At 31.6% G+C, this 13,951-nt stretch overlaps 1 protein-coding gene across 3 annotated transcripts; it reads left to right on the forward strand.

The window, feature by feature from the left end:
- Positions 1–5,435: 5,435 nt before the first annotated feature.
- On the forward strand, positions 5,436–12,607 carry LOC101896504 (ubiquitin-conjugating enzyme E2Q-like protein CG4502). Of its 3 annotated transcripts, XM_059128698.1 has the most exons (6): positions 5,436–5,711; positions 5,879–5,956; positions 9,754–10,089; positions 10,145–10,262; positions 10,391–10,740; positions 10,804–12,607. In XM_059128698.1, exons 3-6 carry the CDS (start codon positions 9,923–9,925, stop codon positions 10,886–10,888), a joined length of 720 nt encoding a protein of 239 aa, XP_058984681.1. In that variant the 5' UTR covers positions 5,436–5,711; positions 5,879–5,956; positions 9,754–9,922; the 3' UTR covers positions 10,889–12,607. The 3 variants fall into 3 exon arrangements, with proteins under 3 accessions (XP_058984681.1, XP_019890220.1, XP_005177574.1); XM_020034661.2 differs by lacking the exon at positions 5,879–5,956 and having other exon boundaries at positions 9,735–10,089; XM_005177517.4 differs by lacking the exon at positions 5,879–5,956.
- The last annotated feature ends 1,344 nt before the right edge of the window (positions 12,608–13,951 follow it).

Consider the following 13,951-nt stretch of genomic DNA (forward strand, 5'->3'; position numbering starts at 1 on the left):
GGTGTTGTTTGATAATGAAATAATTTTTCAAAAATTTTACTGGATTTGAAAAGTCCAGTAAATGAGAATGTATTTTTTGCCAAACCCATTAAATATTATTGTGGTAAATAACATTATATATCATTATAATAACAATCAATGATAATCACTCATGTGAATGTGTGAATAATGTAATACATAATGCGCTTGCTCCCGGCGTTAACCCAACATAAAGAGATGTGCTCCAATCAAACTTAAAACTAAGATAAGGCCCTGTATATGCTATGTAGAGGCTAAGTGTAAAAATTTATATATCAGGAAGCTTGCACCTATTTATTTTTTTTAAATCCGAGCTTTGGAATATAATAGTTGTTTGACTAATTGATCGATGATTGGCTTTCCAGAACCTCTGCTATCAGAGGATTAGGAGAAAGACGAAAACGCTGTGTCCGTAGTTATAACATAGGAAGCCAGCGGTGTATTGGTAGCCCTATCATTATATTTGATAAACTAATTATTTTCCTCCCAATATTGAAAATTCGTTCACCGGGAAAGCATATAATCGTTTTGGATTCTATTGGAAGAAAACTTATTATTTAACAGAAAAAAAGGTAGCTTTAACTTTGCAGTTCCCTAGAGCTAGTTGAGCGTGTTTATTAAACTTGATTAATTTTGAAAAGTTGAGTCCGAAATATTTGTCAACAGGAAACAGGTTATTTTGTATATAAACGCGCTATATGCAAAGGCTTCTCCAAAACGGGTACCTTCATGGTTTTAATTTCATGAAACGTGTGGACCAACTTTATATTTGGTCATGATCTAATTGAACTGATTCCACTGTAAATAAATATGTACATGAATATGTATAATTTGATTCCAATTTGAAAAGGATCTAGCTTTTTCCACGATCTCCCAGGGATTGCTTGACGTGCTGCAACAAAATTTTGTATGTTCTGAAAAAAAATTTTTTTTTAGTCTTAAAAAATATTTTTTTTATCAGTTCTTCAATATTTAATGTGTTTAATTTTGCTATTGCAAGAGGTTATTGGCGACGCAAAGAAAATCCTACCGGAGGAAGGATAAGAACCTAATTGTTTATGGTTTATTCAGGATGAAGAAAGAGCCAACTATTTGCGGAAAAGATCGACCGCAGATCTCATTTCCAATCAAAAAGTTCTCATTTTCAATCAAAAAGTTCATCATTAAAAGATGTTTATTCGTAAAGTGCTATAAATGCAACAAATTCGGTTATCAAGCTAAAGATTGTTGACGAGCAGAGGGAACATCAGCAAAATTCAAATCCACTCTCTTTATGGTTAATACAAGAGAAAATATCAAGCCTGAAAATACTGCCATAATTAAATAAAACGGGGTGAACCGTTTAATAAAATAGCCGCGGGTGCTAGCGATCATATGGCTAAAGAAAATTATCTACTTTTCATCGATGGAAGAATTTAAGGTTTCTAAAAGGTTTATCGCACTGTCACTGAGAAGATTATATCAATATTGCTAGATTCTGGGGTCCAAATTATTTATGGAATGGAGCTTCCTCCACTAAAAATAAATAAAGCAGGGCCAGGCAGAGAAATTCAAAATTATGTTGTGATTGTATGTGTTTTGAAAAAATGCAAGTGTTTCTTTGTCACTTTAAACATAGAGGAATAATTTCTCACTTTTAATTTTTCAATTTTAAATTTTCTGTTTTTAAAACAACTTCGTGGGTAAAAATGAATATTTGGATCAGACAGTTCGGAGCTATATTTGAACAATTATTTCAATTCTGATTCACTTTAAAATAAAAAAAGATGATATAAATGTCCTTCAAAAACATATGAGTTGACATTTTCAAAAATTTTATATAACTTTGTGTTTAATAATTTCGGACATAACATGCTAACCATCTAAGTTGGCCCTTTTAAAAGTAATACCGATTGCCACAGGCTGACATACAGACATACATAGAATGTTACGCTGATCAAAAACTCATATCCTGTGTTGGGTGCTAAAAAATTATTTCTATGAACAACAAACAGAATGTCAAACATCATATCCAGTTATTTTTCCCAATATTGACTAAGAACGTGCATATCATTTCATGATATGCAAATTTCCACTAATTTGGAAGGTCAATGAATTTGTCGATCAATATGAAATGAATTTCTATTCCAAACATGTGAAATTATGTCAAATAGAATTCTATCAAAAAAGAGAAATCTTAACTATTGTAATTTTTACAATTTTGGAAATATTTGTTTCAAATATGTAGTATATTTGTTTCAATTATGTATTCATAAAAATATCCGACATCACCTTCCTCATCGACTGCTCGAACAAAACTAAATATTCTTCACAAATCCAATTTGAAAGAAAATTCAAAACAATTTATTTTTTACAATTTTGTTGGTGAACACACAGATATTCCATGGGAAACTCTTTGCATAGACAAATGAAAATATAGACAACGAAATACTCTCACCGTTTATCTTCGAAAAAAAAAAAATGGAATCAGCAGATGTCATCTACACCTAAGTCTGTTTTTACACGGTAGATTGGTTCCAGAAGAAGCCGTGTAAAAAAAAAAAAACAGTGTAAAAAATGACATTGATCTTATACCAAAATGGGTGATTTGTTCCTAATCCCTAAAACCTATTAAAATTAGTGAAAAACAAGAATTTTTAAGAACAAGAATTCATGTTTATTTTGTTAAATCAAATATATAATGCTTATTTTCACAAGCATAGTAAATAATGATAAAAAGATATGCACTCTAATCTAAAAGTAAATGTATGGCAAGTTCAGGAACTAAAAAACTATGTTGTGAACGAAAAAAATAGGTTATTCAATTTTTAAGGTAACAAATAAAATAAAATTTTTAACATTTTAGAACTGAGTGACTTAAATACTCTCACTCAACCCCTGAAACGATATAGATGACATCTGCTGATTCGATTTTTTCGAAGATAAACGGTGAGATCATTTCGATGTCTACATTTTTATTATTTTTGTTTTTCTATGCCACAGGGATGTTAACTGAGTAAAGTTAGTAACGGCGCATTCACAGGGTGACGCAGAACACCCCACATTCATATTTACTAGCTTTTTTCAATTATACTGATGAAAATTAATGACAACAACTTAATTAAATAATTTAATGAACTGCAAGAATGTTATTCTTGTCAATATTTTACTTAAGATTACAGACATTTCACTTGATCTGTTCCACAATCTGCTACAATCTACTAGTTGTGAAAATTTTTTTCGATAACATAAAGTGAAAACCGGTCGGTTATCGTGGTAAAAACTTTTACATTGTTATAGCATGTTTCCATTGGAAACCGAACAACGTTGTTCGTTCTCAGAATTAGGTATTAACCCGTTCATACGGCACGATTCGTAATTCATAGTAAAATAATTAATTTTTTCAAAAATTTTGTTTGTTGATTTTAATGTGAATTTATACGAAAATACATGAAATTCTCACTAACATAAATATATCATTTATTTTACAATTTTCATTCACGTTTTTAAATTTTTGTGTAAATTTTGACATTTTGAACATATTTTTGTGTTTTTCAATTTTTAAATTCTCCTGGAGAGACTTTTATCAAACATTTTTTCTGCCGATAGAAACATTTTGAAAATATTGCCTCTTTTGTTTGCAGTTTTCTGTTTTTTTCATAGTTAAGGGTCAAACAACGAATAGAGAGCGAATAAAGTGCAGTGGAAATGCCAAATGACAGTTGTGAAACAGTCCGTGAGAAAGGTTGCTGAGCAACAGACTAATCTCTGTACACCATCGTAACAACGTAAGTACAATAATAAACATGTTTTAAATGAATTTAAAAAAAGCTTAAAGTTGATCTTTTGAAGATTTATATATTGGCAGCGATCAATAGTTCCATACGTTTACAGAACTAAGATTGAATTAAGATACTTCCAAGTTCCAAGATATAAGGACAATATTGTTTTATCTCCAAATTGTACAGTTTATTGCCCATTCATATCGAACATTTGCATTTTTATACCCTACAACACTATGTGTTGGCGGTATTATAAGTTTGATTGGGCCAAAAATTATGTAACACCACGAAATATTGGTTTCCCACATAGGAAAGTATATATGGATCTTCCTATCTCGCCGAACTGAGTCGATCTAGCTATGTATGTCCGTCCGTCCGTCTGTCCATGTTAATTTGTAATCACTCTACAGGTCGCAATTATGGCCCGATCTTTAGAATGGAGGTGGGGCTAGGGTCAGAATAGAACCCTATTTCTTTTGAAGAAAATCGCATAATATTTAGGGTTTGAAATGGACCAAAAACTAAAAAAAATCCTGATTTTGCAGCTGCTCTACAGGTCGCAATTGTAGACCAATCGACGCAAAAGTTAGCATGGCGCTAGAGCTTAGGGCTGGGCAGAAGCCTTTTGATGGCCATTGGGTAATATTTAGTGGGTGAAATAGGCCACAACATTTGTGTTAAATAAAATTCAACATTTCCATTAAACCGCGAATATTTTTAATCCCGGTCAAATCACAAATAGACGAACAGGTCAATTCTGACCGTTACGTAGATGCCGATAATAAATATATCGGTTATATATAGCGAAATATATACAATGTGTATATACAAAGGAAGGGGATGTAAGTTAGAATGCTTATATCTCAAGAATGGCTGAACCGATTTTGACATATTTTGTCAATTCAGAATGCCCTCTTGACATAAAGGAATAAAATGTAAAAAAAAATGGCAAAAAAAATTCCAATAATTATGCTAGTATAGATTTTGTAGTATTTTGTGACATTTTTTTATTTTTTCATATTTTTTATCGCATGCAATTTTTTTTAATTTGACTTAAAATATTGAAAATATAAATATTACAAAATATGATATTTTTTCACCTTACAACACAGGTTGGGGTTATTATATGCAGATTGCAATTATCGTCCGATCCTCACGAAAATTTACATAAGGGTAGGGTTAGGCTCAGAAGGGCTAGGCCTATTGTTTTCAAAGATGTCCGCAATATATTAGGGGTTGAAATTGACCAACAACTAAAAATGTTCCTGATTTTGCAGCCGTTGTAATGGTCACAAGTAAAAATCAAAATACACGATATCTCACATGGAGTTAGAGTTTAGGACAGCGGGTAGAATGGACCACTACTTTTGTGTGAAAAATACCAGCATTACTTACAGACGATATCCGAAATACACAAAAGGCGAACTGCTGGCTTTTTTATGCTGATTTCATTGACGAATATAGCAGCATATCGTATACAAGCAAATCATATAGATGAGTCTAAATCGGTTATTTTAGTAATAACTTTTACATTCTTGTAGTTTTGGAACAGACCAGAAGCTAATAGATTCTTGCAGATTTTGGAACAGAGCAAGTGTTATCGATTTTACCAATAAAAATCGAAAGTAATTTTCGATTTTTGCAAAAATAGTTGTAATCGAAAGTATCAATAGCTGTTTGTATATACACAGAATAAAGATACGGGTCTCCTGTAATTGAATTTTAATTGAAATAAGGAAAAAAACTAGAAACTCAGCAAAGAGCAAAATGGAGCAGTAACAATTTTAAGTTGTTACCATAAAGTAGGGGAAATTGCAGTGTTTACAACATTTATTTCTATACACGATCTGGGCTCTTTTACACGTCTATTTTCTTGTGTAGTGAAATATACTAAAATGATTCCAGTTCCAATCAAAGGCTTAGACAAATGTTGTAAGTATTTTTATTTCAATATATAAATATATCATTGTATCGTTTGGCAAAGTGTAATGTAAGTTCGTCTTTATACATGGTATATATTATCATAATTAAAATAACACGAACATAATTCAATTTAAATGACAATGTTCCTAAAAATAACCAATACCTTTGTATTATAGGGATTATAGTTCAATACAACCAGCTCAGCAATACTCATGCAGCGTATTTCAAAAAAGGCTTCCCCGCATAGTCCATAGGTAAAATTTTTAAATTCCTGGCAGAGGACTTCACAGTTGTAACTTAATATTCATATTGACCAGAAAGTTGAGCTTTCGAATATTTCTTAAAGTGGGCCTACCTTTAGTACTTTTGTCTTTAATAATTGTCGTACAATGTTATGTAAATTGCTTATGACTGTTTTTGTGAGACTTTTTTGAGGCACTTGTATTGGAATTGGTTTCCTGAACTTAAGCATCTTCACTTCTTTTGAATTACTTTTGATTAAATTCTAAGTGGTATATATGTCGTAGATTGTTCAAAAATGCTGATTTTATCAATATGTAACTCGGTTTGATGTAAAACCGCATGCCATAATCCAAGTCTCTTTGGGATTATACATTGGACAAAAAAATTAATGCAAAACATTCATTTTCCGCCCAAGTGGCAGAGAATGTTCTATTTGATGTGAATAGTGCCGGAACGTAGAGCATACCAGACAAAGAGTTTTATTTTAAACGGGTGTAATACCGAACTAAAAGTCCGCCAAGAAATGTCTGGTGTGCTAGCGTATTAAATCAATACTTTTTAGTATTAAATCAATACTTTTAGTTTAACAGATCGGGTTTGAAAATAAATACTTCCATTCGTAATCTTTTCAACGTATTCCTATTTATGACAAATTATTTCATCCTGCAGGAGAATTCACAACCACCCGATGATAGTTAGTCAACGTTGGCCAGAAGAAAACAACAGTTACAAATACCAACACTATCACAAGGTCCGATCTATCGTAACAATAGCGAAATTCCAGACACTTTCCATACATGTCCGAAACAATTGTTGGTATTAAAGACGCTGCAGCCGCCTTCAGTAGTAAAACCGCTTATTCCAAAGTTTTCTACCATGATTATTTTGAAGCAAATTTGCTAAATCAATGTGCAATTTTTGGCAAAGTTCGTTCTGTGTCTTCAGAAATATGTACTTCCTTGTTAATAAAATTCTCATGATTGAAGTAATGTAACCTTTAGTATTTAGCTAATAATAAATTCAAACAAATTCAAGATACGTATAAAACGAACCCAAAGAGTGTACACAAACTAAATATACGTACAATATAAAAATAATGAAAACAGAATAACCGAAAGATTTCAAAATAGTAACTATAAAATAACACTATAAAAGGCTAGATTACGCATGATATGAGAGTCATATGTAAATTGGCTTTTTTAGAATTATCTATAGCTTTTTTGTCGAATAAATATGCTAAAGGTACAGAATAAACAAAATCTAGTGAATCTAAAGAACTGTAGTTCATTTTGGTTCGGTGATGAACCAAACAATGGCCTATGCGGTTTAGTGCGCGAAAGAGCCGTCATATTCCAATATACATAAAAACATCCACAGTATATTTTTATGTCCCTTTTGACAATAAAAACAATTTTAGTCTTAGTTTTATTGGAACTAAACAAAGAGTTAACAGTTATTATTCACAGAAGAGGGAAGTTGCCCTGAAAATTGTCTAGTACCCTTAAACTTCAAACAATCGCAAATAATTCTGAAAATCTAAGTCTAAGCTCCAATAGATGGATTCTTTGCTTTAAATATATAAAATTAAATGTAAGCATTCATTTACGTTTGTTTGTCACTTTGAAGACAAATTGCTTTAATTTGTCTAATTTCCGAATGCATGGACAAATATTGCAGGCCGTAAAAAAATAACTTACCGCTTTCGTTATAATGCGACAGTTTATGTGAAACATGTTTTAATTGCTTTAATTTCGCCAAATAACGAAATTTGTCGCTACATTAGCGACGAAAATAAATTACTTGCTAAAATATACCGATAGAAATGATGTTTACTTAACTATTGTTTCACTTTATCCACGAAATGAAAATGGCCATGAGAGACAAAATTTTATACAGCATTCGATGCCTTTGGGACTGAAGATTTGATGATATACTGACATTTACACTTGTATTATAAATTGATCGTTTTAAATTTCGGTCAATGTTTTCGCATTTTCTAATGAATTCAACATTTGGATTCCGTAATGGGCCTGGTGATTAAAGGTACAAATGTTTCGGGCCGGCCAAACTTAAAGCACTTCAAAATTCGCCATACGACGGTGTTGTACTTATAATTGTCATTCAGTTTAAAACACCTCGAAATATTTTTGGGTAAATACTCTTGATTTGTGTATATTTCAATTCAGATTTCGTCGTCTTCGTTTTGTCACACAATAAATCATGTTACATAGTTACAAATATGTAAATAAATGTATGGCAATTCTGCCAGACAATGCATGCAGGTAAATCTCTTTTCTCATAATTTTCTCGACCTTATCAAAGACATATAATATAATAAGATGGGACATTATATTGCTACTTTTCTCCAATAGATGTAGTGGAAAAAATATGTTATGTCACGATATCGTTCCGCCATTTTTCGGCGATATTGGAATAACATTTTTTTCTACAATTTCCAATGCATTTCTTATGTCGCCTGTCATCTATTACCTGATAAAAAAATTAAAGCTCATATGCATTTTGTCCAATATTTATAGTTTTATGTCTTTGACCTTATCCTACATTGCATTTATTGCACCATAGTGTCAGTATCAAATATCATTGTTGTGGAGTGCGTATTACGCATCTGAGGGACGTTAACACCAAATCGGATGAAAAATATGTATGAGGGCTATAGCTAAATCTGAACAGATTTTCACCAAAATTTGAAGCACTTGCTTTTAGGCTAAAATTACGTCGGAAGTGCCAAAATATAGTCCATTTGGCTGATATTAACCATATATATATATATATATATATATATATATATATATATATATGGGACATATATCCAAATCTGAACCGATCTTGACAAAATTTTAAACACTTATTTCTGAGCTGTATCTGATACAAAATATCATTCTTGTGGTGTGCATATTACGCATGGCTTAAAACCCCAAATCGAATAAAACATATATGCTATATATGAACCGATTTTCTCCAAATTTGATGTTCTGGACTAAATTCGATTGGATGATATATATATATATAAATATATATATATATATATATATATATATATATATATATATATATATATATATATATATATATATATATATATATATATATATATATATATATATATATATATATATATATATATGGGACATATATCCAAATCTGAACCGATCTTGACAAAATTTTAAACACTTATTTCTGAGCTGTATCTGATACAAAATATCATTCTTGTGGTGTGCATATTACGCATGGCTTAAAACCCCAAATCGAATAAAACATATATGCTATATATGAACCGATTTTCTCCAAATTTGATGTTCTGGACTAAATTCGATTGGATGTGCCAAAATTCAGGTCATTTGGCACACAATTAGCCCGAAATTGGTTGAATATAAATGTGTGAGCTATATGTAAATTTGAACCGATTCTCATCAATTTCAATAGGGTTCGTCCTTGGGCCAAACAAATATTGTTTGGAAAATTTCATCTCAATCGCATAATAAATGCGACCTGCTTTTTCTTCACAAAAATGCATGGACAGATAGACTAGCATGCATAAATCGACTCAGAAAGTGATTCTATGAAGATCCTCAAAAGTAACAAAACAAACAAATGCACAAAGACATAATTTAATTGGGAAATATTGTATTTAATTGGAAATTTACAACGCTGTTATACGATAGGCGTATTTTGGTACAAAGTATTTTACCATAGTGGAGAAGTTGGCATTTTTGTACGCAACGTCGAATTTTACGTAGACCTGTTGGATAATAAAATTACATATAACAGCGGTATTCAACTCTTTCAGATTTCCCTAGTCCTCCAATTTACCACGGATTATAGACTGATTTCAGTTTTCGTGGCATACTTAAGGCTCTCTACAAAGGAACAACCGATGAATATATAGAAACACAAGTTGACACATTCAGTCACCGCTTACCACATTACTTTTCAATCAAAGTTAAATTTTTGCGACAATGTCACGTTCGAAAGAGAAAGTAGTTTCTTCATTACGCAAGATTTTCAAAAGTAAAAATCCTTCTAATGATGACTTGGCAGAAGACAAAAAACCATCTGAAGCTGATTCCACGGCGAAAAAACCGACGGACTCGCCAGGCAAAAGAATACGAAGACTGGAAAAGAAGTAAGTGTGTCATAGAGCATCAAAAATATTGAATGTAAATGCAATTTATTTTTAGAATTAAACCGACACCTGTGAATCCAACACCAGACTATAGTGTCCGGGCAAGAAGGCTTATGAAAGAGTATAAGGAAATTCAAAAAATGCAAAATTGCAAAAGCGATGCGGTATTTACGGTAGGTTTGCATTCCTTTCCTTATAGGTTTAGAAGATATTGGTCGGAGCTTCTTTGTGAATAAAAAGCTTCACGTTATTACTAAACTTTTGGAAATATGAAAAATTGTGGATTTTTTTTCTGACAAAGGTGGAGCTCATAAATGACAATCTATACGAATGGCATGCACGATTACACACGGTTGATCCTGATTCTAAGTTAGCAAAGGATATGGCCGATCTTAATATCCCATTCATTTTATTACATTTGACATTTCCCGACAACTTTCCGTTTGCTCCGCCTTTTATGCGTGTTGTTGAACCGCATATTGAAAAGGGGTACGTCATGGATGGAGGGGCAATTTGTATGGAATTATTAACCCCCCGCGGATGGGCTAGTGCATATACGGTTGAAGCTGTTCTAATGCAATTTGCGGCAAGTCTTGTCAAAGGACAGGGCCGAATCACGCGAAAACCGAAAAATACCAAAGAGTTCAGCAGGTTATGTTTATATTTATTGTATTTGCTTTCAAACCTTGACCGTTAAATCTTTCTCCTTTACAGACGGCGAGCAGAGGAAGCATTCCGATCACTGGTAAAAACACATGAAAAATATGGATGGGTTACACCCTCGCTTTCTGATGGCTAAAGTGGTTTTGGCCTTTACATCAATAAAAAGGCTTGATGAAAATCAACAACTATTTGCTGCCAGAATGGCTTGTTGATGTATTAGCATTAATTTCCTTATATCTGTATATAATTGGTAATTTAGAGTCAACCAAAAAGAAAAGCAGCATTAAAAATGTACTAGTCCAACAACATTATTTAAGGTCTAACAATATTAAAATTTTGATATTTGAAATATATATAAGTGGACATGTTTATTTTAGGTATATCTAGGCATGGTACAATGAATACGAGATAGGCCATAGTATCAGACTCATTTCTATGTTGTTATTGTATGGTTTATTCTTTTAAATTATTGTGCATGAAAAATATGAAAGTTCATATTGCATATTTTGAAATTAAATGAAGCAAACATGGTAGAATTAAAAAGGTATAGTTACGCAATAATATGTTTACAATTTGTTAAGAACTTTTAATTTTACAACATCTCATTGTCAAAATGTATATCTATAAATCTATTGAATACTCAGAAATCAGAGATAGAACCTGTTTTTTATTCAGTAAAATTGACGAGGTAAATTACAGAAAATGCAGAAATAGTCTTATTTAAAATTACTTTACCTTCTTGATTTTACCGTGGAAGCAACTTATTGTTATTACAACTTGTGTATGAGGGAAATAAACTAATACACATATGTTACACATGTATGTATTAGTAATAAATAATTTAACATTTTTATAGTCATGTTTACATAAGTACAACTTCTAAATGTTAATATGTTTCTTTCATCGTTGTTTTTAGTCCAAAATGTTGAAATTAATTAGCGGTTATGTGTTTATACTCAACTTATATAAATTAAATCGATAATGAAAAACATTAATACGCAAAACTATATATTTTGGCATCTCATAATTTTATAAGATACTCAATCTAACTGTGCTAATTTTAGGTATTTACAGCATGGTAGCTATTTGAATATAAAAGTAATTTGTTTTTATTTTATAATCATAATGACTTTGCCATAGTAAGCTTTTGCAACTGTTGTACTACATTTGAAATAGTACCTTTCTTTGTTTGGAGGAAAAAAGGTATACATGGTATAGTTACTAAAAGGTAGCTGGAAGGCGTATCTGATGAAATATTAGGGTCAAATTCGGTATGAGGTTTGGTGTATTAACTTTATTTCCACGTTAAATATGTATCATGGCCTCTCCACTAGGTCATTCGATAAGACCAGCTGATTTCACTAGCATTGTCAAATTGAATGCCATTTGTGAATTAAACGTATGAAAACGTTAACAAACACTTTGACCTTATCAGGGATTTTCGATCTCAACTGTCGTTTTTATTGTGATTTGCACGACCTGTTTAATGGAAATTTCATTGAAAATTTCAACTTTGACGTACTTTTATAAAGTTTGAAAATAAAATTCAAGGATTTTCTTTCAAGTACGTTCTGATAATAAATAACAATGATACGATTTCGGCTCATTACATCAGTCTTATGTATTTCTATTGGTGATATTTTTAGTTTAGCCATATTTCGTTTGTTTTCCTTCATTATCGATCAAAGCTTGCTGGCAATGTGAAAAGAAATAAAGTGAATTTTGTGTGATTTTATATATATGTTAATTGTTATATATTTTGTTTATAAGGAATAACCAGTATACCCACAGACGTCCATGTTTTGGTAAAAGAACAAAAAAGAAACAAAATAAATAATTTTAGACTAAAACCAAATTAACTTGACTTTCATTCCAAATACGCCGAGCAACAAAATCATGGGACGGAAAACTCATCCTTGGCTACATTTTTGGGTTTTGGCTTGATGAGTTTTTTGTTTGCTACTGCTGTAGCCCATTTTTGAAATAACTTAAAATTGATTTAAAAAATAGCTCTAAATTTTAGTAACATATTTCAAGGCAGACACCAATTGCACTTTTTGGAAAAAATTAAGCTGTGTGTGGGTTAAGTTTTTTTGGGGTTGTTTTTTTGTGAATTGCCAAAATGCTTAACCCACATATTTGTGATATATACATTGAAAGCTATGTCTACATAGCTGCTAAGCGGACTTTTAATAGCAATCTGAAGGTGTTGGGTTCAATTCCCAGCCAAAAGTTTTCTATTTTAATGGAGCACAAATTGAATTAGGTGCGATTACTTGTATTTGTTGTTGTAAATTATAACATAATGCTATGTCACATAATGCTATAATAAGATGGGACAATACATTGTTACTTTTATTCAATAGATGGCGTTGGTCGTGGAAAAGTATGTTATGTCACGATATCGTGACATAGCATTATGTTATAATTTAACAGAGCTGACACTTTTTAAGGGTTGTTGTTGATTTTATCGATTCAATGTACAAATAAATGGTCTGGAATAGATTTTTGAGACCATGTCTATCATACCTGGCATTTTTCCTTGTGTTTTCGCCAATTTTCGGCGATATCGGAATAACATATTTTTCTAAAATTTCCAATGCATTTCTGTTATGTCGCCTGCCATCTATTACCTGATGGAAACATTAAAGCCCATATGCCAAAGACATATAATATAATAAGATGGGACAATACATTGTTACTTTTATTCAATAGACGACGTTGGTCTTGGAAAAATATGTTATGTCACGATATCGTGACATAGCATTATGTTAAATTTAACAGAGCTGACACATTTTAAGGGTTGTTGTTGATTTTTATCGATTCAATGTACAAGGAAATGATCTGGAATAGATTTTTGAGAGCATGTCTATCATACCCGATATTTTTTTCTCGTATTTCCGCCATTTTTCGGCGATATCGGAATAACATATTTTTCTAAAATTTCCAATGCATTTCTGTTATGTCGCCTGCCATCTGTTACCCGATTGAAGAATTAAAGCCCATATGCATTTTGTCCAATCTTTATAGTTTTATGCAAAGACATAGAAGTGTAAAGATAGGACAAGACAGAGTCAAAATATGGCAACCCTGTGAAAATACGTCTGTTGTTACGATATCATAACAACATAGCTACAAATGTTAACTGATTTAAACCGCTGAGGCAATATGCACATTTTTGAAAGGTCTATGGAATAAA

Source organism: Musca domestica, unplaced genomic scaffold (genome assembly GCF_030504385.1).
Source record: "Musca domestica strain aabys unplaced genomic scaffold, Musca_domestica.polishedcontigs.V.1.1 57, whole genome shotgun sequence".
Lineage (NCBI taxonomy): Eukaryota > Metazoa > Arthropoda > Insecta > Diptera > Muscidae > Musca > Musca domestica.

Excerpts from the sequence above, each read along its gene's own strand:
- LOC101896504 (XM_059128698.1), top strand. The coding sequence starts at position 9,923 with ATGTCACGTTCGAAAGAGAAAGTAGTTTCTTCATTACGCAAGATTTTC. Across the intron at positions 10,090-10,144 it reads ATACGAAGACTGGAAAAGAA|AATTAAACCGACACCTGTGA; the intron begins GTAAGTGTGTCA and ends ATTTATTTTTAG. Across the intron at positions 10,741-10,803 it reads AATACCAAAGAGTTCAGCAG|ACGGCGAGCAGAGGAAGCAT; the intron begins GTTATGTTTATA and ends TCTCCTTTACAG.